The sequence below is a fragment of the Notolepis coatsorum genome, assembly GCF_963971535.1.
Source record: "Notolepis coatsorum genome assembly, chromosome: 2".
NCBI lineage: Eukaryota > Metazoa > Chordata > Actinopteri > Aulopiformes > Paralepididae > Notolepis > Notolepis coatsorum.
In genome coordinates, this window is record NC_140166.1 from 172045386 (window position 1) to 172071155 (window position 25770).

At 42.5% G+C, this 25770-nt stretch overlaps 1 protein-coding gene across 4 annotated transcripts in view; it reads left to right on the top strand.

Annotated features, from left to right (window-relative positions):
- The first annotated feature begins 1597 nt into the window (after positions 1–1597).
- The window catches only part of sap130a (Sin3A-associated protein a), a 38964-nt gene continuing 14791 nt past the window's right edge, over positions 1598–25770 (top strand). The window contains exons 1-14 of one of the 4 annotated variants that reach the window (XM_084307531.1): positions 1598–1684; positions 2510–2775; positions 3105–3272; positions 3626–3731; positions 4786–4901; positions 6209–6333; positions 6878–7025; positions 7139–7229; positions 11342–11446; positions 14978–15119; positions 16455–16573; positions 19180–19482; positions 19775–19949; positions 21656–21754. In XM_084307531.1, coding sequence (XP_084163657.1) covers positions 2521–2775; positions 3105–3272; positions 3626–3731; positions 4786–4901; positions 6209–6333; positions 6878–7025; positions 7139–7229; positions 11342–11446; positions 14978–15119; positions 16455–16573; positions 19180–19482; positions 19775–19949; positions 21656–21754 — 1952 coding nt within the window. In that variant the 5' untranslated portion in view covers positions 1598–1684; positions 2510–2520. Of the gene's footprint in view, positions 1685–2278; positions 2386–2509; positions 2776–3104; positions 3273–3625; positions 3732–4785; positions 4902–6208; positions 6334–6877; positions 7026–7138; positions 7230–11341; positions 11447–14977; positions 15120–16454; positions 16574–19179; positions 19483–19774; positions 19950–21655; positions 21755–25770 lie in introns of those variants that run through there. The other 3 variants (XM_084307529.1, XM_084307530.1, XM_084307532.1) reach the window with 3 other exon arrangements.

Sequence of the window (25770 nt, forward strand, 5' to 3'; positions counted from 1 at the left end):
TCACACAGTGCAGCGGTCAGGCACCAACTCCAGTTGTAATGCCAGTACCTTGGTCAATGGCAGGAAACCTAGCGTGCATGTCTTTTAATGGTGTGGGGGAAGTACCCGGAGGAAACCCCCGGACACACGGGGAGAACATGTAAACTCAACAAAGAAAGGCCCCCTGCTGGGGTTTGAACCCTGGGCCTTCTTGCCACTTGTTGTGTAGTAACCACTGCGCCACTGTGCCGCACAGTGAGAGTCATGTGAGCGGCCTAGGAGGAGTAGGAAACAAAAGCTGTTTTTGAGTGTAAACTACTAAACTACTACTACTACCACCATGAGGCAAACTTACTAAAAAAAAGCCTACAGGCCTCCTTGTTATTGTAAGAGAAGCCTATTTGTCAAGATTGGTGCAAATCAGAAAATGTGTTCAAGTAACGCACCACTTCCTGTTTACCATGCTATTTGAGTTAACAAAGGATCTGCCTCCATGGCAGTCAAGGTGAATCTATAACACACTGTCATTTCGGGATATGATTACCATAAAACTACCATGATACTTTTTCGTAAGTGGGGGGGGGCACATCCAACAAGGGCTGTACTCGATGCAAAGAAATCCTTACTAAACGAATAGCCGTAGATTTAGTCTACTAATTGATTCGTTGATTTAATTGACTAATCTGTAAAATTGTGTTTTCTAGATATGTGCTTATTATTATTCAGCATGGAAGAAAGCAACAAAAAAGAACAACTACTCAAGGTCGACTAAGACCAAACCGACCAATTCACAGACTAAGAAGGGGACAGCCCTACGTATCCAACAATGAAAGGTCTTAGATAGGGGTCCATGAGAAATAAATACTAACAGACAAGAGTCTGTGGCCTGTTACTGTTAGGGGTCAATGACATGAAAAGGTTTGGGAAATCCTGTAATAATGACTCCCAGTCCCCATTGATTAGGTTTGTAGTTGTTTTTGATTCATTGCTATGATGATTGTTACTGCCACCATGCACTGTCATGCTTTATTTAATTATTTTGACTTTTTGTGATGCTTCTTAAAAGGAGATCTTTCATTTTGAAGAGATTTCAAGAGGTCATTATGTACAAACTGCCCCCGCAGGGCCCCAACTGCCCTGACACATTTATGGCGAGCTAGTGCCCTCTGGTGGCCAATTGGAAGCACTGCTGTTGTGGCATCCGAATCTCTTGGCGCGGAGTGTTTGGCGTCATCATGATTCATGAATGCATCGTCCTGCAGAAGAAAAGTACCTCCGAAAATGTTGCAGGATCAGAAGAGGGAGCGATTACTTATTGTTTACTCCACCCGGACGGGGCGGTGACAGTCCCATAATAATAACACCGAATGCTCTGGTGGGTCACTGTTAATGAATAGTCCCGTTTTGAAAAACGAACAAAGTTTCATAGTGCAGCCGCGTGCCCCCCCCCCCCAAAAACTAGTAGTAGCAGAGAGAGCCGAGAGACCGCCCCCCCTCACTAGCGCCGCCTCTGGGTTGGCCCAACATGAACGCCCTCGTGGTTGGTCAGGGACCTGTACGTCTCTGCTCTCATTGGGTGAATATAACAGGGAGGTTCCTTCCGACTAGAAGCGTTCTTCCGGCTTTACATGTTGTTGAAAAAAGAAAAGACGAATGGAAAAATTGTGATAAAAAGCGACCCTTCGTTGATTTACTCTACGATTCGGTAAATATCTACGTGTTTATACATGCATTTCATCCGTGCAGTCGCACCCGCAACCGGACAGGTTTGAAAGTTCATAAATAATATCCCATGAAAGAAGGTGGTGTTGTAAAGCGATATTCACGATAGCTAGCTCGCTATTAGGAGAAGTAGCCAACAAGCTAGCTGAGCTGGGTTATATAGAGATGAAATAGTCTACAGGTCGTACCTTTTAACGCACGACGACTCTTTTTGATCGAAATGCAGAAAGCTGGTCAAGAGGAGACTCCATACTTCTTGTCAGCGTTTAACATTAACGTTAGCTAGCGAGCTAATGTTAGCTCATTCACGCCAAAGACAGTAAACGTTAACACGAAAGAAGAAGATCTATTCTCTCTACTCGTATCCAAAAAGCTGCACCCGAAGATCTCGTGTTGTTGATCTATTTGGTATTTTAATATCTGCAGTTGCCCGTCGGTGACGTTAACTCTACTGCAGGGTAACTTGCTCGATATCTGATGGATGGTTACATCCACGTTACACCGGGGGGGGGGGGTTGTTAACATAATTGGTAACGCTACGTTGCGTTAATTTTAGTGTCGTAATTTGCTAAAATGAGCTCCAGCAGTTCCCTAGACATGGGATGCATTCTCCCAGTGCGGGACCCCCCTCGATCCCTGGTAGTGGAAACATGATTCCTGCGAATCAGCCATCAAACCAGCCAGGTACCTATTGTCACTGAACAGTAAAATACCACAGTGCACAATGGAGAGGAAGATTACTAGCTTGAGTATATGCACATAATCTACAGATGCACAAAAAAAAGTAAATCATTTTGCCATCTTTTAGCTGGAGGAGACATGGAGAGCAGTCGCGATGCTGACCACGGGCCGCAGGACCATCCGCCCAGTGCTGGTGGAGGAACTCTGGCATTCAGAGATGACAAGCAAGAGACGGTGGTGGTCAGACCGTACCCACAGGTCCAGACCCACGGCCAGCCCCAAGCCCCTCTCCAGGCGGTGCCTATGCAGCTTGGCACCTCTGTGAGTGTGTCTGCCCCCCCTGTCCACCTCCCTCAGGGCCAGCCCCAAGCCCTGACCGAGGGACAAATGAAGGTAAAACATGTCCCTTGTCACTGGCTTCTAGGACCGCCCTCTTTAAGTCAAGATGGATAATAAACTTCTGTCAGGTGTTGTTATCTTAGTTGGTTAACTAATGGGTCATTATGGTCCCAACACAATAATATCCACTGATGGGCTTTGGTCTTAAGTGCTAGATTTTTAAAGAGGGCCTTCTGCACGATTGCATGCATTTGGAAGATTATCTGTGAAATCCTATGGCCTTTAACTCAACTGAGAATAGCCTAGTTGTGGACAGCCCACATAAAGCCACTTCATAAAAAAAATTATCGTTAACTCTCTTTGTTTATTGCTGCTTTTTCAAGGCCGTGTTGAAGTCCCCGATGCCCAGTCGTCTTATCGCCCCGGCGCCGGCTACCAACCAGGGTCACCTCCCTATACCCCCCAAGGTGCCAGGTCACATCACCGTCACCATGGAGAGCAGCATCGCTCCCACCCCCTCCATCCCTGTGGCAACCATCAGTGGTCAGCAGGTGAATATGGCGTGTGGGGAAAAAACTAAAAACTCTGTACTGTCTTTTACTAGTATGCACTCTGCTACTAAGGAATCTACCTTGCCTATATTATTACCTATATGCTAATATTATGTCTATACTACTATGCACTCAAAACTGTAGCACTCAAGTTCGACACCGTTTGACGAACAATGTTACTTTCCCTTAGTTGTACCCGTCCTGTTGACTTGTTGTACAGAACTTGTAAGTCGCTTTGGATGAAAGCGTCAGCTAAATGACTAAATGTGAATGTGTGCATGAATGTGTTTTTAATTTGTGTATATCGGTAGCGTCCTTCTCTGATCGTTAACATTCCGAGCTTTGTTCTTCAGGGTCACTCCAGTAACCTGCACCACCTGATGCCGGCTAACATTCAGATCATAAGGAGCAGTGCCCCGGCTGTCCCGACCCAAACCTACACGTCCCATTTACCCAGAGGTAATGCTTCCTTTTTTTATATATATATAATCTCATACCCCGCCCTCTTTTCTTTTTTCTTTAAACTTAAATTTTTATTAACATTTATAGACAAACAACACTTACACAAAAATGGATCCCATAGCACAATATGAAAGAATGCAGTGAACATAAATGGTTACATGAATAGCATTGTTGGTTATATGTTTCCACTACAGTTGTTTTCCAGGCACTTAATACAAAGACTGATTGTATACCGCCCTTGAACAGGTATAGACAAATTTAATACCTACTCAAAAGGATTAGATACTGACTAAGGCAAATATGTATGGTATGGGTCCAGTGACCCTCCTTGAATTTCCTTCTTCTCTTATCCTTCGCCCTTTCTATTTCTTTTATACTAAATTTCTCTTTGCCTTTTGATTCACCCATTTACAAACCACATCTTCCTTGGTTATTAGTACAACATTGTTAAACAGACATAAATAATAAAGTACAAAAAATGTAATACAATTGTAATGCCCAAAAAAATGAAAAATAAAATCAGAAAATACTAACCAAGTCAAAAGTGTGTGACATGGGTTCAGAGACCCTCCTTGAACCTCTTTCCTCCTTTACCCTTCGCCCTCTTGTGATGCATTTGGTTCTTCCTCTGTGATGTCGTTTTCGTTCCCCTTGTAATCCTCCCACTTTCCCCATCTTTCTCCAAATTTATCTTCCTGTAACCTCAGCATGTGTGTTATCCTCTCCATATCCTGTATCTCCTCCACTATTCCTACCCATTGTGCTATTGTCGGTGGGTCTTCTTTGTACCACAGTCTTGCTATTGCTTTTCTGGCCGCTATCAACATTATCTTTATTAAATATTTGTCCCCCCCCGCCCTCTTTTCTTGATCCTCCAATCGCAACTGTTATGATTGGAGGATCGAGAGAAAAGAGGACTGGGTTTGATGGGTCGATGGGCATGGTGTTCGGAGGAGAACATCGCTTTGTGTTCATCTGGTTTGTCCGTCTGTCGTAGGATGTTACACGTTCACGTTCTGAAAAGGTCTTGTTGTGGTGTCTCGTCCTCTAGGGGCTGCTGCTGCGGCTGTGATGTCGAGCTCCAAAACTGTTCTGAGACCAGCGCCTGGGGCGAGTTCGGGCCCTGGCCAGCCCACAGTGCAACATATCATCCACCAGACTATTCAGGTGATCCTAGTGTGTTTAAATCTTCTCATGGATTATGCTAGTTGTCTGTTTTAAAAAAAAAATATATATATTTTTCAACGAGGGGTATCTGTTTGTTGGACTGGTTTGATGGATTTGTCCGTCTCCGCCGGATTTGTGTCCATTTTGATGGGCAGAAAAGTTTCGAGAGGATGCACTTTTAAAACTGATGTCTGCCTTCCTTTAGCGAAGCTGCTGTTTCTACAAACGCACGATTATGTTGGGCCCCGATTTTAAGAAGCTCTATCCTTAACACTTTGAATGCCAGCCACGACATAACACATTAACAGCCCGCCCCCTGAATGCCCATCACGACAATTAGGGGGATTTTTTTTTATTAGCGATCTGAAATTATATTTCATCAACCGAGTCTACCGTTGGGAAACCAGCCTCATCAGGAGCTCAGATGTGAAAAAAGCGCCCCCTATCGTCTCCCAGATGGTAATGCACCCTTTTGGAATGGACTCAATGAAAATGGACGAGAAAAAAAAACTCCGGAATCCACATTTTACTTCTCACGCATGTAACCGGAGATGATCCCAGTCATTGTGGAGCCTCAGAACAGCGTGTAATATGTCTTTACAGTATCTAGCGTTGGATCAATAAAAGGATCGATTTTTGGAATAGTGATCAGGAATTGGAATAATCTTTTTGGATACCATCTGATCTCAGGTAAGGAATCTATTTTACCAGTCTTAGGATAATCGGACCCGTTTTCACGGAGATATAAGCTTTTCCCCTATGTTTGATATGGCTGTTTGGCTGTGCGAGCGATCAGGAAATATATCAGAGCCGATATCCGATCGCCTATATAGCATGCATACGTACACATAATACTATCGATAATCTAGCGTTTATTTGAAAACGATTCATAAATAGGCAGAAAAATTCGTGTTTTTTTTTGTGTATTCTAGAATATTCTGTTTATTATGCAATATTTTTATTTTCCTTTGAACTAGGGCTTTCAAGATGCTATAAACGGAAATGAACCGATAAAAAAACAAGCCGCTTCGACAATGTTGACAGGAAAATGAGTCATTGATAAGCGACGGGCAGATTAGACACATAGCCATAATTTAAAACATAGATTAGGCGATATTAACGCTAACATTGAAGTGGATGCTAGGCATTCAAGCACTAAATCGTGCGCCCCCTGCTGGGCACTGAAAGTGTTAAAGAGCTGCCCAACATGCTTTGGGTAATAAGCATTACCCTTCAAAGAGGTGCTTCTGCACGATTGCATTGATTTGGACAGCCCTTATTTACACTGTAATGGTTTTTGTTTGCAGTCACGCCCTGTAGTGACCACCTCCACAGCTGTGCTTCCAACAGTGGTGGCCCCTATTTCAGCGACGAGAACTCAGTCTCCAGTTATCAGTCCAACAGTTGCACACGCTGCAGACATGGTGCATGGGTAAGTAGTACTGGGGATCTTCCTCGATTTAGAACTGACTCAGTATTTAACCCCTTGGTTAAATAATCTAACAGGAGTTTTATTCTTTCTTTATTGTTTCGCTTCCTCTGAGAATAGCCGTCCTTTTTTGGGGGGGATGTACATAGACTGCGCAAGGAATTTAACCTGGTCTATATTATGCATATATTATGTGTACGGCACATTATATAAATACTCTAGAAGTACTACGATAACCGTTGCCCCCTCTGGACTGAGAAATGATGGTTACCTAACTTCAGATGCACATTACAAATTATGGGTACTTAACTTCAGAAGCCCTTTTCACCCACTTGTCTTCGTCATGCGGATAATCCGGATATACATTTATGTAGATAAGGACTTTGTGAGTCTCTGCCCTTATGCGTCCAAGCTGGGAAAGTGTAGCTATTATTAGATGTATTATGTGTGAAATGCTCTCTCCCTCGCCCAGCCGCGGCTGTGCCCACCTTGTGAACTGTGGAGACTGGTGGTATATTGTAAAGGGCTCTTTTGTTGATTCTTCCAGACGCCCGGGGATGACCATCCACCCTCCTCAAGCCACCATCAGTATTCAGAGGCCACAGACCTCCAGGGACGTGACCGCACGGATCACCCTGCCCTCGCATCCCGCCATCGGAGCTCCAAAGGCCCAGGCTCCGCACACCATGACGCAGGTGAGGAGTTTCCCTCGGCACGCTCTACTCTCGGTTTGGAGAAGAAAAAGAAAAACGCCAGACATTTTATGTGAGCATACCTAAGTATTTGTTTCTTTATTTTTGGCCCACAGAAATCTATCTTTAGTACTGTGACACCGGTAGCCGCGGCAACGGTGGCGCCAATTGTCGCCACGAACACTATGCCATCAACCACCACTATAGGTAAGTTATGTTTCCTCAAATGTTTTTTGTTTGTGCTGTAAATTATCAGTGAGGGGGAGGGTATCAGGCAGTAGTCTCTTAAATTGAAAGGCCAATAATAAATTTTCATGGTCCAATGTGTCCAATTCATACAGAGATGAAATTATCTGCAATTTTCCCTGTTTTTATTTCAGAAACGGGTAATTTAAATCCGATGTAAGCGTGGACTGTAAACATAACTATAAGACTGTAAAAATACGGAGCCAAATAAGATGCTTGTAAAAGTAACTCCTGCCCCCAATAAAAGCTTGCAGCGGTCAAAATGTTGTGTCTCTCGTTGATCGCTGTGGGAACTCTCAACTGCTGCGCTGGACGTTTGATTTAAAACACGGCAAAAGTAAAAGACGGTTGTTTGAAAGCTAAAGAAATGTACAATGTCAAAAATAAATTCCACTGGGAATAGATGTTTCAGAAAATAAGTTGTACTTTGGAGTTATAGATACCTCTATCACAAGTGTAAAACCTAACTGATGGGCTTATCTGAAATGTTGGGGCAGTTTATGAATTTAACGTTTCCATGGAACTAACTAACCAAAAGAGTTTCACACACACCTGTAGTGGCCGCTTGTCGCTCCCCAATGAATCGACAAGCGTCCACGATGCACCCGCAATTAACTATCTTACTCAGTCCCAAGCTTGTGATGTTGAATGAATTGAATGTCCAAAGTTGCTCCTCTTACGGTTTACAGGGTTTATTGTTGTCCAAAGGTAAATGATGGTGAATGAAGGGTTAAATCAGAACAATTGTCAAGTGCTCCATTGTCTGTTCCAAAACGGTGAGACAGGTAGAAAAATGTATCCTCATCACAGGTGCACAAGATTACAGTGATCACCTTGGCTATTTATAGGAGTGGGCTGTAATGGGTGGTGAGCCCTCTAGTGTCCAAACATAAATAAGACAGTCTAAAGGTTAAGACAGTCTAAACAGTGCATAGTTCTAATATATAATATAATATATATATAATAATATATAAATCCACCAAGTCGGTTTCGGCCCCGTAATTGTGCACCAAATCACAATTACAAAAATATATATATAGCAAAGAAGCCGACCTAACCTATAATCAATGTCAATGTCCTCAATAATAATCAATTTCAAATCATAGTTCTAAACACGAAGAAGCTTGACTGGGTCCTGGTTTTCGCTTGTTGTCCCTGTGCATGGGAAGAACAAATTAATTAGTAATTCAAATAACAGTCAAGGTAACTCAATGATAATATCCGAAGTGTTTTTTTTGTTTTTGTTTTAACAAACAGAGCCATATAGCTCTGATAGGCTTATAGCCAATGTATATTCAAAGTTCAACAGAGCCCTATAGGCATACAGCCAATGTCCACTGGTTGTGACTCTCCATCAGGGTCGTCAGGACTTTCTGCGGTAAGTCGGTCGGGAGGTCTCAGCCATTCTTCCCCAGGTTTCCTTTACGCCGTCGTCTTTTGTAGTTTCTCCTCTTGGAAACTGGCATATTCACAAGTGTTTGGCCATCACCGGCCCCGGTAACACCATGGGCTTCACTTGATAAGCTTGTTTCTTCACAGCGTTGAACAGCTGCACCACCCCCCTGGTAGCAATTCTCTGTAGATTTCGTTCCCTCCTTCTGTCTTTGACCAGGTCAGGTTTGTCTCTACACATCATCTCCCAGGTCCGCTTCTTGTCAACCTGTTTCTTTTTCTCCTTCAGCTTGTCCAGCTGTTTGTTTTTCAGTAGGATGGAGGGTTTACTCTTTGGGGTCTTCTTTCCCAGGATCTTAGCCATGGCTTCCGCCCATCCAGCGTTTTGGTTCCCCTCCTCTCCTCCGTCTTCATCCTCTGCCTCTGCCCCATCATCAGCTTCCTTGTCTTCTCCATCATCTGATGCTAGGTTGCTGCTTCCGCTTGTTTGGTGTAGATCAGTGTGAGACTGAGGGGCTTGAGTATGAGAGGTTGTTGGCAGCACATGCCGGCTTCGACCAGCAGGGGCAGCACATCTTGTCTTATAGCTTGTAGCAGTATGGCTTGGCCACTGGTCCACCTCTTCTACCTCTTCTTTATCACTGTCCTCCTCCTCTTCATCACTGTCATCCTCCTCACTGTCCTCCTCCTCTTCTTCGTCATGTTGACTATGCAGTTTGTTTCCGTCATCGGCGTCCTCTTCATCATCGACGTCATCAACGCCGTCCTCTTCTTCATCATCGACATCATCGACGCCGTCCTCTTCCTCACAGCCCACATCACCATTGTCATCTGGTTCATTCTGAGGAAGTGTCTGAGGAACAATCCACTCCTTGGAGGGAACATGAGGCGCGATCGCTTTGTCGTCTTCTTCTTCATCAACGCCGTCCTCTTCCTCACCGCCCACATCACCATTGTTATCTGGTTCATTCTGAGGAACCCTCTGGGAAGGATCCAGCAGGTGGTTCTTCATCATCCACTCGCTGGAGGGGACATAAATGGGGGTCGACTCGTCCTCATCATCTTCCTCCTCAATCAGGCCATGTTTCATCAACCACTCCCTGGAGGGAACATGAAAGGGAATCGAATCATCCTCTTCCTCATTATTGTCCTCTTCCTTATTATCCTCACCTTCATCTTCCTCAGTCAGGCCATGTTTCATCAACCACTCCCTGGAGGGAACATGAAAGGGAATCGAATCGTCATCCTCTTCCTCACTGCCCTCCTCTTGATCGCTGTCCTTTCCTCTGGACTCCGACCATGGCTTGCGAAGTTCAAGGGAGGGAGCCTTGGAGCTGAAATCAACACAGTGATTAGTAAAAACACCATTGTTGTGATAGTCATTGGCCGGTTCAATGTTGCGCCTCTCAGTCAAGACTCTTATCGATGATGCTTGCTTGGCTGCGCGCTTTTCCAATTCCAATTGCAGATCTTTGTTGTTTCCTTAAATTGGCACGGTCAATTTCATATTTCAATTCTCTTTGTTGTTTCTCAAGCTCTTGTTTTTTCTTTAAATTGGCAAGGGCAGTTTCATATTTCAAATCTCTTTGTTGTTTCTCAAGCTCTTGCTTTTTCTTTAAATTGGCAAGGCGTACCATTAAGCTTGCCTTTTCAGCTTTAGCCTTTCTAATCATAGAGGCTGTTTTACTACCTCCATGACTGGTTGGCCTCATCTTGGCTTCAGACATGTTATTTATTCTTTTTATTTATCCTTTGTAGTTTGAATGTTGCATTCACTTAGCGTGACGTCAGAGCCTTCAAAGAGGGTTTGCGTTTCTTCCTGTTTATGAATGCAGTAATGTAGTATAGCTTTAGTTTTGCCACACATCTACAATGTCCAAGAGAACAATTTAGTTTCCACATGTCGAGAGTGACTTTAATTGCAATACCTCAATGCTCCGTTCCGTAGTCCACTGCTGTATCGGAATTAAATCAGTCCATTGCGCCATTTAGTTTCCACACGTCCAGACATTAATTGCGATGGTATACTTAATTCTAATACGGCACGTAGTCCGTTCCATAATCCATTCCACAGTATCGCAATTCAATTAGTCTGCCGCTGTCTAGTTTTTCCACACGTCGAGAGTGACTGACAACATTAATTGCAATGGTTCCAAATATTACGGCGTCCAAATACGTTCCGTAATCCACAGCATCACAATTAATCAATTTGTCAGTCTACGTTATAATACTCAACAGCGTTCGCACGGAAGCGCAACAAGTAGCAATGTCCCGAGTCACGTTTCATTCATAAATACAGCAGAGTCCAAACAATTCCACTTCACGGTAGGCCATTACAGCTCCTTCAAATCCTTTATCCAGATCTTCATTAACAGGTAATCCACAGAGGTTTCAAATCTTCTTACCCCTCTTTCATTCGTGAGGAAAGTTGTCCTATACTTTACTCACGTCCTTCTTTCGTGAGGAGTTTTCCAGCTTTGTACTCACTCAGCACACGTCCTTCTTCCATGAGGTATTTTTCTACTTTGTAGTGGCCGCTTGTCTATTCATTGGGGAGCGACAAGCGGACATTACATAGTAGTCGGTTTCTGCCTCTACACCTTTCACTCTGTTTCAGCCTGTTCGTCCATCTTTCTTCTTCGTCTCTGTTCATGATTCCGTCTTTGCTTTTCCTCTCATAGGCACTGTGCCACACACGCAGATGACCAGCAACACCATCGTCACCATGACGATGCCCTCCCACTCCTCCCATGCGACAGCAGTGACCACGTCTGCCATCCCTGTTGGTGAGTTCACTATATACAGTACACACATACAAACACACACTCGACTCTCTCCCAAATCCAAAAACTAGAACTTGTAATGTCATCAGATATAAAGCCTGAAGCTGCTCCATAGACATTGAATTTTATAGATGACACTTGAGAGCACCCAGGGAAATGATCTGAGTTCGTAGGTACAGTTTCAGAACTGGGACCACTACTATAGTAAAGCTAATTTAGAGAACCAATACTGATACGAGTACAGATCAGTCGATTTTGAGTATCAATTTGGGCACAATTTACAGACATTTGTGTCTGCTGCTTACCTTGTAACTGCTGTGACTACTGTGGTCTTCCTGCTTCTTAGGTTGACACCAGTTTAGTTTATTTTTATATGGTTTTGTTGTGTTGACATTTTAAATAATTTCAATGATGAAATTAAATTACATAATTAATGACATGGTGATGATAAAACCTGTATTAAGTCTATTGAACGTTGTACTTTCCTCCACCACAAAAGCACATTATTTAAAAATTAATATTGAATTAGTCACCGTCTATGCTTGTGGATTTGGTCTGCCATTTGTACCGGCTCTGGAAAGCGTCCTTGATTGGCCCTCTCCAATATCCAAGATGGCTATCGTTCGTGACTGTACTTGATCTGCGGTATAAAGACCATTACTTTGATGGGGGGGGGGGAGCGGTGCGCATGTGAAATTATCCAGGGTCAGTTGGATTTGATGGAAACACCAGTTTGATGCTGCACATCAAAGTAATGGTAGTACACTCATGATGCACCACGTCCACAGAACAGCATGGGCTGCCGGCACTGTTTGAACCACGGTCTGAGCGGCTGAGTAGGAGGAGCTTGACGACACTGTTTGAACCACGGTCTGAGTGGCTGAGTAGGAGGAGCTTGACAACACTGTTTGAACCACGGTCTGAGCGGCTGAGTAGGAGGAGCTTGGTGACACTGTTTGAACCACGGTCTGAGTGGCTGAGTAGGAGGAGCTTGGCGACACTCTTTGCTTCAGGCTCTTTCAGGAAAGTAATGGGAAGTTGGTGTTTGAACCTGCCATCAATATCTGCAGGAGAGCAACGAAACAGCTACATTGATGATGTCTTTCTTTGGAAACGGTGTTGCATTTATGTCTAAACTTTTGCACACAAAAAACACATTCAGTTAAAGTTTTCTGTCTCTTCACTCTTTTGGCTGAATTACTAATGTGTTATTAATTGTTGTTTTCGGTGACCAACATTTTTGGTGCATCATAATATCTTTAACATTCAACTTTGTGTTTTCCCGAACAAACACAGCACTGAGTAGTAGTATCGGAGTAGTTTTACGAGTACTGGTATCGATATAGGGACGTCCCCAATTCTGTATCTTCTTTCTTTGTTCATCATAGGTGGAGTTTCCACAAGCCAGTCTCCCATTATATTCCTAACTTCATCAAAAACAACCGACGCAAACATACTTCTTCCTCCAGAGGCATAATCCATCATTGCAAAAAAACAAGGAATAGGATGATTATACCAATCATTACGTTACAACGTAGATATTTGTCTTTTAGGGCGCTTTCACATATAGTTTTGGTGGACTCGGTGCGTTTCTGGTGCTGAAGTTGCAACATTGTTGCATTCGTCATTTGGTTTGTCTGCATTCACATTGCAATTTGTCAAGCGCACCAAACTTTCTGAACAATGTCACACGGTCGAAAAGGGCACTCGTCTATTGGACACAATGGAGAGTGGTAATCCCTCCCCTTCAGGAAGTTAAATCCGCTAAAACGCAAACAGCCGCAAGAAGCGTGATAGTAGAAGAGTGTGGCATTGATCCATCGTTCGATTATAACCCATTACCGCCATCCTCTCGCTAAACAACTTGTACACCTCGTTGTTTTTGTGAGTGCCCACAAGCAGCTGTTTTATTTGGTCTTCTTTCTGCCCATATGTCGATCAGGGCTTTCACTTCATCATTCGCCCAAGTCTGTCCACGAGACATGTTTACAGTGTGCTTGTTTTGCAGTGAATGCCGCGCGCCGCGGTAATAATAATAAGCTGCTGTTTTTTTTTTTCTTCCTTCTACCCAAGATGCACAGTTTATCAGGAGACATGTTTACAGTGTGCTTGTTTTGCAGTGAATGCCGCGCGCCGCGCTAATAATAATAATAAGCTGCAGTGTTTTTTCTTCCTTCTACCCAAGATGCACAGTTTATCAGGAGACATGTTTACGTAGGGCTGGGCGATATAATGATAACTATAAATATCGCGATATATTTTAATCGATATCGGGAAAAAATATATATATAGAGAAAAAAATATCGAATTTTTTATTTTATTTTATTTTTTGTGACCTGCAACAGGGCAGTTTTAAAACCAGAGACAGTGGACAGACTTGTCTTTCTTGCCTGCAACTTAAAGTAATGGCTTTGCTTGTCCAAATGACAATACTGACTAAATTGAGATTTATTTTTCTCTTGTCCATTTATTTTGTTTGCTTTCTAATTTAAAATACAGTTTGAAACCATCTGTACAAAGTAGGCTATGTGTGCTAGCAGAGCTAGACTCCAGTCACGAGTCACGGTGCACATGTGTGGTGGTTTGTCCACCAAAAAAGCGCCAAAAGATAGAAAAGAAACTAGCAGAGCCAGAACTGTTCAACTCCCCTGGAGCCACAGCCAGCAGAGAAGCCGGTTTACTTTAGCTTTTAAACCAGCTGCAGCCTGAGAACTGGAGTGTGAGGGGATGTAACACTAAAGATGGCGGCAACGACAAAGAATTGTTGCAAAATAAACATACATCTGTTGTATTAAAAAAATATATATATATATTTTTTTATTTATAACAATTTAGATAATTATCGATATCGAGTGATATGGTAACATTATCATATCGTTATCGTGATGTGATTTTTTTGCCATATCGCCCAGCCCTAGTTTACAGTGTGCTTGTTTTGCAGTGAATGCCGTGCGCCGCGATAATAATAATAAACCGCAGTGTTTTCTTCTTCCTTCTACCCAAGATGCACAGTTTATCAGGTGACTTCCTATATTTGGTCCGCGTTTGGTCCGATGAAGCGAACCGAGACCTATGTTTTTTGGCGGACCAGCGTTCGCATATTTGGTCCGCACCAGAGTTCGACTGCGCATTCACACTACCCCAAAAAAAGCGGACTATCGAATTCTGGTCCAATAGTCCGGACCAAACGGCTCTGGTGTGAAAGCACCCTTAAAGTGGGGAGTGTTGGCTCAGCCACCGGATAAATATCAATGATGGATTATGTCTCTGAAGCAAGACCATCTGTCTGCAAGTTGTTTTTGATGTAGTTACTGTTAGGGATTTAACGCAATTATGACTGGAACCGCAATAGACGAGAAAGGAGTTTATATAAAGGTCTTAACTTAAGTAAAAGTCACCACAGCAGTCTAGGTCTGATTCTTGAAAGGTTGGTACACCTTCGCTTTGACGGTCTGAGCACTCGAGAGCCTGATCCACACGGATCCAAACGCTAACCCTCTATGTTGTTGTTTTCTCCTTCTGTGTTGCAAACAGCTAAAGTGGTTCCTCAGCCCATCGCCCACAGCTCCCCCCGTGTCCAGCCTGACTACCCAGGAGAGAGAGCCAACCTGATCCCCATCTCGGGCCACCGCTCCTCTCCCAACCCCGTCAGCATGGAGCCCAGAAGTGACAACAGGTCAGATAGTTCAATCTTAGGGTGTCTGTGTAATTTAAAAAAAGATAATGATATATTATATATATATATCAGGGTTCGCACAAGGTCCTTAAAGTGCTTGATATTAAAAAAAAAAAAAAAAAGTGCTTAATAAGTCCTTGAAATTCAAATCAACCATTCACATTGAAAGTTTTGTTCATCCATTATAAAACATTTCTGAATCAAGAAATTAATTTTTTAATTTAAAGTCTTAACTAATTGTCGGAAATTGGTTTTAAGCCATAAATATTGGATCCGATTATTTTTCTATAAAAAACAGCATTTAAAAGTGAATTGTATCCCTTTAAATTGAAAAAGAGTGCTTAGAAAAGTACTTGAAAGTCCTTGAATTTCATTTAGCAATGTCTGGGAACCCTGATATATATATATTAGAGGTGGGCATAGATTAATTTTTTTAATCTAGATTAATCTATCTGCAATCCTGGATTTAATCTAGATTAAAATGGCTCAAAAAAAATAAAAAAAAGGCATTCAAAATATGTGTGTTCTACCCAAATAATGACCAGAAGTAAGTCCTTACTTTTTCTTTCCTCCTTATGTTTCTCAGGCCAGGTGGCCCATTACACCATGAGCTCATCTCCCGTTTCCAAAATGCATTACAGACTGTTTTAAAAAGCTGTTTTGCTATGATAATTGGTAATGAAATATCAAAATAATGTTCAATAAGATGTACTTGTGTTTAATAAGTTGTTTTATTCAGAAGTTAACACAAATAAATAATATTACCAGTACAGTACAGTATCTAGCACACTCTCGGGAGCAAAACAGAAAGAAGCATTTCAAACTTGAACTATGTGGCATGGCTTGACTCAATCAGTCCAATCTATATTTCTCCTTTTTCCACCAGTCACTCAGGCAGACCAGCTTGTTTTATGTAGCGGTGTCTACTTATAGTGCCTATAATATTTTTCCCGTTGGGTGCCAGACAGGGCCAAACCCTGCCAATGCAAATCAACTGCTCCAGTGGAGTTGCTCAGTGGCCAATGGTGTCAACTGTGGTTGTACTGGGCAGCTCCCAGGTGTGAATGGAACTGTGTGAATGTGAAGCAGGGCGTCCCTGAAAAAGAGCATCTGTGCTCAGCGAACCTACTTTTTTTTTTTTTTTTTTTTATAGATTAACTGCGTCAATTATATTATCGCGCGATACTAGTATCGCGTTAACGGCCCAGCTCTAATATATATATTCTTTTTTTAGTCTAGTAGGACACAAGAAGAAGCATTGATTGAACTTTTACCGCAGTTACATTATGATGCTGAGTAATAACCGGTTAACATCTTGCATGTTTGTTCCTCAAGGCCGCCTGTACCGGTGCAGTTCCAGTATTTCCTCCCCACGTACTCCTCGTCGCCGTATCCACTGACGCACACCTACACCCCGATCACCAGCTCCGTGTCCACTATCCGACAGTACCCCGGTGAGCTGCCGTTTCTCTCTTTCTCTTCTTAAACGTTACTATGTTGTGGGGCAGAGTGGTGGCCCAAAAGTCGGAAGCAAGACTTCTTTTGACTGGAAAGTTGTCAGTTCGATCCCCGAACCGGCTGTAAAATTATGATTTTTGCTGCATCCTCAGATCTTTAAAAACATTTTAAAGGTCGGGAATCGTGCGGTGAGTGGTTGCCATGGTAACTAGGGACCCCCGTGGCAGAAGCCCACTATAAGGAGGCGTAGTGGTTACGTCATTGTTGTTTCCGGTGGTCCACCTCGCTTGAAATTGCATGCATTTCCAATGAACACATTTCTAAATCGTCTCGTTTAAAACAAATAAAGCATGAACATTGGCATGGTGTACCTTTCTGTGTGTATTCATCCACAATCTATAGCTCAACATGAGAAAATTCGCAATTAATCGTAAAATAATTACGTATTTTATTTCAACCAAAAATGCTTAAACAATAATGTTAGTGATAGAAGGGAACTCATTTTGTGCAAAAATGGAAAGCTTGCCAATGTTCATGAGGCAGAATTATTACAATAGCCGATAATACATTTTCCAAATGATCAATCCCTATACGAGTGGACCGCATGGGAAACTAATGTGACGTCAGACTACACCTCCCTCACTATATGGTGCATGCAGAGAGGCTGGTCTTTATGACCATATTACTTCAAACATGAAAGAAAAACTGATATTTATGACCGTTTCTTAGGTCATAAAAGAAAGGGCATGTCTTATTAGTTTTAAATGTTTTAGTCCCCATTACCAAGATGGCAGAAGAGTAAACGGACGTTGATGTGACAACTAGACGAGAGCTTTACATAATGTTTGAGGTTGTAAAATGTTTTGTATTTGCAATGTTTGTAACCACTGGACTTAGGGTTTGGAGATATGGCCAAAGTGTATCAATATTTCGACACCCTTTGACGGTTCACAATATCCATCACCGTATTGTCACTTTGCTTTTGCTATTTTAGCTAAGTCACTGAACAGTACAAACAACTGGCGACTATATAGGTCTCCATTTGCAGCCTTTGGAAAGTATAGATGGATAGTTTGTTATCCTCAGAGAGGAGATTCTTTCCCACCGTTGGTGCACGGTGCACCCACAACACAGTAAATATGACTCATACCTTATTGTAGTAATAACACATACTGGAGACGAAAGCACAAAAAACACTGACATTGTACAGACCACAGGCTGGGTTGATTGATCACCGCTGAGGCAGAGGAGGTTTATTTAGTGGTTGGGGAGGGGTCTGAGCTTTTGCTGAAGCCGGTAACCTGTATCTAGGACCAGAGGGGAGGAGGGTAACCTGTATCTAGGACCAGTGGGGAGGAGGGTAACCTGTATCTAGGACCAGAGGGGAGGAGGGTAACCTGTATCTAGGACCAGAGGGGAGGAGGGTAACCTGTATCTAGGACCAGGGGGGAGGAGGGTAACCTGTATCTAGGACCAGGGGGGAGGAGGGTAACCTGTATCTAGGACCAGAGGGGAGGAGGGTAACCTGTATCTAGGACCAGAGGGGAGGAGGGTAACCTGTATCTAGGACCAGAGGGGGGAGGGTAACCTGTATCTAGGACTAGAAGGGAGGAGGGTAACCTGTATCTAGGACCAGGGGGGAGGAGGGTAACCTGTATCTAGCACCAGAGGGGAGGAGGGTAACCTGTATCTAGGACCAGAGGGGAGGAGGGTAACCTGTATCTAGGACCAGAGGGGAGGAGGGTAACCTGTATCTAGGACCAGAAGGGAGGAGGGTAACCTGTATCTAGGACCAGGGGGGAGGAGGGTAACCTGTGTCTAGGACCAGGGGGGAGGAGGGTAACCTGTGTCTAGGACCAGAGGGGAGGAGGGTAACCTGTATCTAGCACCAGAGGGGAGGAGGGTAACCTGTATCTAGCACCAGAGGGGAGGAGGGTAACCTGTATCTAGGACCAGAGGGGAGGAGGGTAACCTGTATCTAGCACCAGAGGGGAGGAGGGTAACCTGTATCTAGCACCAGAGGGGAGGAGGGTAACCTGTATCTAGCACCAGAGGGGAGGAGGGTGAAGTGCGTGGGTCATGGTTCATGTGTGATTATGTGCGCTTTGCCACTCAATCATATTGTCCAAATAACAGGGTATCTGCGGGGTATTAAAAAGTATTAAATTCATAATTCTCACTTTAAGGCCTTAAAATGTATTAAAAAAAACATTTTGGGCAGCCCGGCTGTAATATATGAAATATATGAAATGTTTTTGTATTCATTCAGTCGATTTGCGGGCCTACCAGTAGCTTGGGTGAGAGCTTGTATGGAACGCAAGTGCAGCCACCAGTTCAATGTGTTTTCTTTTTCTTTCTCGTTTTGATAGTATGGCCGTGAAATTGGTATTAAACATTTCTCAAGTTTAACTTGGTGAAACCTGCAGATACCCTGAATAGGTTCCAAAAAAAATCGTATTTTCACAAGGACATTATGTGAATATACCCGGAATTTAGATGGTCAGATAAATTGTAGCTTTTGACACGTTTACAGCAAGGAACTGTTTACAACAAGGAACTGCGGTCTCTATACACCTCTGACAGTATCCCTCTCTTTACATAGTTACTCCTCAAGCTCCAAGTTCAGCGTTGCCCTCCCCAGCCGGAGTGGGAGTGGCCACGACCGTCCATCTAAACCCCATGCAGCTGATGGCAGTGGACCGGATTGGCCTGCAGTCTGCGCAGATCAGCACCCAGGGCATCCAGCCTGCGCCTATAGCAGCGCAGGGCATCCAGCCTGCACCAATAGGAGTGCAGGGGTTACACACGTCTGCGTCAATCACCACACAGGGAATACAGCAGGCGCCAATAGTCACCCAGCAGCATCAACAGCAGCAGCAGTCACAGTCGGACACAAAACCTCCTGGTAATCACAAACTAGATTTAGCTTTTTTAAAGACTACCCGAAAAGCACCCGCAACAGCGTTTTTTTTTTTTTTTTGAGAAATGATTAGCATTCGCTAGCAATGCCAGTGAAAGTCGAAACAAACCACTGGTGCAGCTTTTTTGTGGATGTACTGAAATGACCCGGTCGTCATTTGTGGTAAATCCGATAATAACGCTTCTTAGAATGGGCGGAGTATCCCTTTTTTTAATGTTAACCACCGTTAATCTGAATTGTAACATTGTAACAACGCGCATGCATTGTGTCTCCTCAGGTGTGGTGTTGACGGACGGCTTCGTGGCCAGCCCCATCAGCAGCAGCACGTTTGGCACCACCCAGCCGGTAGCCACCATGGTGCAGGCTCACGCCCAGGGAGGGATGGGCGGAGCGCCCACCCTGGTCTCCTCCCCTAGACCCAGCATCCTCCGCAAGAAGCCCACCAATGAAGGGTGAGTGTGTAGTGCTGGGCCTGGAAGCACTGGCTCATTATGTTTGATACAGATTAGCATTGTTTAAAAAATTGTAATATCCTTTCAACAATTTTTTACTTGAACTTGAGGACTGCATACTTTTTTTGCAAAGCTTATCTTTATTTATATTATATTATATATTATTATTTTTTTATAATTTTAGACTATTTTTATTATTTGTATTACTAAAAACTGTAAGCAGAGAGCCTATTGGGATGCTAGATCCTAATGTGAAACACTGTGATTTACCATACCTTGCTACCTGTCTTATCTTTTTTATGCTTGCTTATGCCTGTATTTTTTACTGTTGTGAAGCACTTTGAACTGCAACCTCTGTATGATAAGTGCTATACAAATAAAGTTATTATTATTATTATTTACGAGCCTGGTCTCTTTTGAAAGATAACATTCTGAAGTTACTAATGCAAAAAAGGAAAACTACTTTTAGTGCTAATGAAATAGAGTAACAAGAGGTCTGAACTTGAGTTGAACTTGAACTTGTGTACTGAAATATTTCTGTAGTGGTTGCAATACCATATAACAATAATAAAATAGGTATAAACTGGAAAACACAGGATCCATAGCCTGAAGTTTTATGTAGGTCCAAAATCCATTCAGAAATGGGTCTTTGGGAGAGATCTGAGTAAACTGTATGCCAAAAAAAAAAAAGCTCTCCAGAATTACATTTCCACGGCCATTCATTCTAAATGTTTTTCACTTCTGGTTTTCGCTCGTCAACTTTCACCTAGATCCCGTATTCGCACACCCCCTCGTGGGGTATCATTGGAAAGCTACACTCATTGGCTACAACGCTGACCAATAATTTTCGCCATCAGCGGATGATTGGCAGTTCTGGATTGTCCGGGGTGGTCATCTGACGCGCACACGTAAAAAGTCGCTCGCCTGACATATCGTCATGTAACTCGAGAACCAAGGCATGGATTTGGTCGAGTGAGGTGGCATTCAAGCGGCAACAAATAGGTCTTTAATTCTGTCATTTATATGTTCTGTGAAGAATGCAGCCGCTAGACGCTCGCAAAGTGCCGTGACTTTGTGCGTTCCGCCCACGGGCACACCGGGTTGTATATGACCCGGTGCATGTTAAGAGGTTAAAGGGGAGCAACACCCAAATTAAGAACTCTCAATATATTATTTCCATGGCCTAGGAAAGTTCAATCAGTATTTGTGAACATGAGCTACTCTCTCATAAAGCCAGAGAATCAATACTCAAACTTATGATGTCATCAAATATACGTTTTGGAGCTGCTCCATAGAGGATGAATGGGAGACCCACAATAAGTTTGTTTTTATATCCAAATGTGCTTTATTCTATTGTAGTGTCCTCCTCAGCTCTGAAACAGAAAATCTACCTGTATACTCGGAGCATTCTCCTGGGTGCTCTGTGTCATCTATAACATTTCCCCCAATTCATTGTCTATGGAGCAGCTTCAGACTATATACTTGATGACATCACAAGGTAGAGTTTTAGCACTCCAGTTCTTGGTTTAGGGAGAGAGTTGTTCACTAATATTTTTAGACCGTCTCGGCGTCTTGGACCAGAGGAATAACTCTGAAATGGGTGTAGTTCCCCTTTTTATATATTTTGGTACTTTCTATGAAAATAAATGTACTGGTCGGATGTTAACCATTAAATAAAGACCTGCCTGGCTTTGTTGTTGTTTCAGTTGTGTTCGTAAGAACCTGATGCCTGCTCAGCCCAGCGAAGCCAACAGCGGCAGGATGGAGAGTGGTGTGAGAGGAGCCGGCTCTCCCAGGCCTGCAGGGTGAGCGCTTCTGTCACGTTAAAGGCCAACATCACACACAAAAAACAATGCTGATTTATTTTGTACTCTCACACATGCAAAAAAAAGAATTTTTGCACACAGTTTTGACAGTTATTGAGAAAATGACTTTCAATATGGCCACCAGTGATGTCATCGGGGACACTGGATCCTTGCGTTAACCTCTTCCACCCGACGGGACCGGTACCGGTCCCAAAATGTCATAAATCAGTCTCTCTAGACTGTGACATAATTAGCGTTTTTTTTCTCTCAAACGTATTCAAGAGTAAACATCATAACCATGTCACAACAGCAGTCATAGTGTATATTTTCAGCAATATGTTTGTTTACCAATAGGTTAAAGTGTTATTTGTGAGATTTTAGTTTTTGAAATGTGTTGTTGTGATCGTGGAGATCCGCCATTTTGAATTAGTGGCCCTCACTGAATGATGGAACATTTTGTCATTTTGAGAAGAGGACATCCAGAGCTGTCAATGAGTGTTGGAACTTTTAAAAACTACACTTCCCAAAGGCTTCTAGCTCCCTTCAAGCAAATGACGTGCTTATGAATTTTCTTTATTCTCTTATTACTTAGAATTATATACCACAAAACTGAACATTATTGGCATATATTGGAGTGTAGTTAGTTTGTCTCCCCTATTTTGAGCATTTAGCAACCATCCGATTTGAATCAGTTTTAAAATGGCGGAGCTGTTGCAAGAATAAAAAACCTACTGTACATACAGTAGATTTCATTCTCTGTTCTTCATGCACGCCTGGTGATACTAAATCCAAATTGAACTCTGCCATTGGAAAGAGTAGATTTGGCCCGATCCATAGTGTGCAAGTTGGCTATAATAAGGTCATTTATAGGCCTCATATTCTATATTCTATAATAATATTTCAAATTGCATGGATCCGGATGGCAGAATTCAGTACTCGTATAGGCTCATTTGCTTGTGTGACGTTTATAGATGTAAGCTATATAGTTAGGCCTAATAACGTCGGCTTGTGTGCCTACCGTACTTTTCGCACTATAAGCCGCACCTGACTATAAGCCGCAGCAGCTAAATTGAATGATGTGTACATATATAAGCCGCACTGGACTATAAGCCGCAGGTGTTTTAATGTTTAATTACCATATGTAAGGGTTCGTGCACAGAGGGGATTGTCACAATACTGTCGGACAAATAACAAGAATTAACTCATTTACAAGTTGTATTAAGTTTAGCAAATAAGGGAACAGATAAATAACATTTCAATGCAGTAAAAAAAGCAATATTTTTGGGTTTGGTCCACATATAAGCCGCACCGTTATATAAGCCGCAGGGTCGAAAAATGGGGGGAAAAGCCGCGGCTTATAGTCCGAAAAGTACGGTATTTGTGAGCTCCCGCACAGATGTGATGTGCCAGGTTACACACAGTAAAATGGTGACATCATTGGGTTAAACTAATTATTACAAATGGTGTCTGCGTGTAGCACCACATATTAACGTCCTCACATACAGAAATGCTAGTAACATCTGCACAGCGGCACAAACGGCGCTACACTGGCTTATACATGAAAAAAGGATAACGACAGTTGGTACATTAACTTAGCTCAATCATAGGAAGGATTACGTTAGCCAACATAGCGCATCTTCCAGTCAAATCCCCCTAAAAGTAAATGGAAGATTGCTCCACTTCTACAAGTCCATTTGTATGTTCTTTGTATCTAGGGACATCTATGGATCTATTGTGTCTGTTACTAGGCTTGAGTAAATTGTGATGAAACAAAGGAGAATATGAATTATGATTTTTCTTTGCATCTTTGACAGTGAATAACACCATGCTAAAAATGACCAGACATAAGAAACTGCCACTGAGCTCGTTCAGCACCTTCTTGAGATCACGTGTACAAAAAATCTAAGTAAATGAATAAAGGGAAGATAATTAAATGTTTTGTAGATACAGTACTGAATTCTGCCATCTGGACACATGCAATTTGAAATATTATAGGCCATTTATATCGGGCCTATAAATAACCTTATTATAGCCAAATTGCACATCTATGGATCGGCCAACTCTCCTCTTTCAAATGGCAGAGTTCAATTTGGATTTAGTATCTCCAGGCGTGCAGCAAGAACCGTGAATGAAATCTACTGTATGTACAGTCAGTTCTTTATTATGAAGACGGGCCGGCAATTTCTTTTTGGTAAACGTTCACAGAAAGGTAGATAAACTAACCGCGTTCTAATTTATGCCAATAACGTTCAGTTTTGTGGTAGATAATCCCGAAAAATAAGATTTTTGTTTTAATAAAATTCAGCCACAAGTAATTTGCTTGCAGGAAGCTGGCATGAGCTGTGTAATGTAGTTTTTAGACATTTCAACGCTCATTGAGAGCTCTGGATGTCCTCTCCTCATATGACTACAAACCAAATTGCCACGTGAATTCAAAATGGTGGATAATTGCTTGTAAATAAATGCATTTCAAAAACTGATATTTCATTAACTCATTCAGCGCCAGTCACAATGATAGTCCGGTTAACTCGCCATCGCTTGAGCGCCAATCATGAGTATAGTCGGGTTTTAATCGTTATTTCTTTTATTAGCGATATCCATTCATTTTCATCCATCCAGCCTGATGTTATCGTTGGGAATGGGTCTGAGCTCGCAAAAGAGCAAATACTGCCACCTACGCCTTCCAGATGGTATTGCACTCGACTGGGAATGGTGTAGTTTCTTTTCTGGGACGATCCGAGCCGTGCGGGCAGGGTTTAAATACTCTGGTGAGGTAGGCATATACAACGATGGCATGGAACAGTAACCCCGTCCGCCCGTATCATATGTAACGGTCGGTAATGTGGTACGGAGCAGTATTTGGAATGGCGATTAGATAATTGGATTATTTCTTTTGCATTACATCAGATATTTATTTCTACCCCGATCTACGCTGTCTCTGTGTGTGTGTGTGCCGTTGAGTGCAGGAGGCAACTGGGGGAGCCCCGCGATCCAGTGCTATTTTCATTCTTGCACGAGGAAGGATAATAATGATGATCTAGCGTTGATTTCAGGAAGATTCGATAATCAGGCGAAAAATGACAACGTGTTTAGTGTATTCCACTAAAGGGCTATTATCGCGTCTTTTCCTGGAATTACTCAGAATCACAAACTATATTCATATTCAAAACGGTATCAAACGGAAATGTACAGATGAAAAAACAATCCGTTTTGTACATGTTGACTGGAAGCAACTCACTGATAATCGACGGGTGTATTAGACCCATAGCTATAATTTAAGATATATTTTAAGCACTCGCAAATCTCGCAGCGGTGGCGTTCTAGACCTATATCGTGCATTAAGTTCGGCGCAGAATGAGTTAATAACACTTTAACCTATTGGTAATGTATTGTTGAGAATATACACTATGACTGCTGTTTTGACAGGATTAGGGTCTTTACTCTTGGCTACATTTGAAGAAAAATAATCTAGTTCCCTTAAAACGCTAACGCTATTAAATAAAAATATACAGTGGAGGTTAAAATAAGAAGGAACCAAAATAAGAATATGACTTGGCCTGAAAAAAAGGTTCAGTCAGGAGATATTCTTTTTTGCTTTAATCCCTGTATGTATTTTAGGCGGATTTTCAGAAAATAGGGCTCCGGGTTAAGAGGTTAATTACTGCTCCATGAAATTATGTTGTGAAAACATAGCAATACCTTGTCTCATAAGGAAGGCTACCTTATCATTTCATTGACCTCTAATTAACACAACACTGGTGGCCATTTGGGGTGGGGGGGAAATCGATACGTAGTAGTATCGCGATACTTTGCGTGGCGATACTGTATCGATACAGGGACGCCAAGTATCAATATTTAATTATTCATAAAACATTTATATATATATTTTTTTTTGTATAAGGAAGTTGCATTGTTCATTTCAATACCTGTAATAGTACAGTAGTCCATACACACACACATGTGCATCCAGTTAAGTTGGAATATGACTGTGATACAAACAGTTCAGTTTGTCAGGT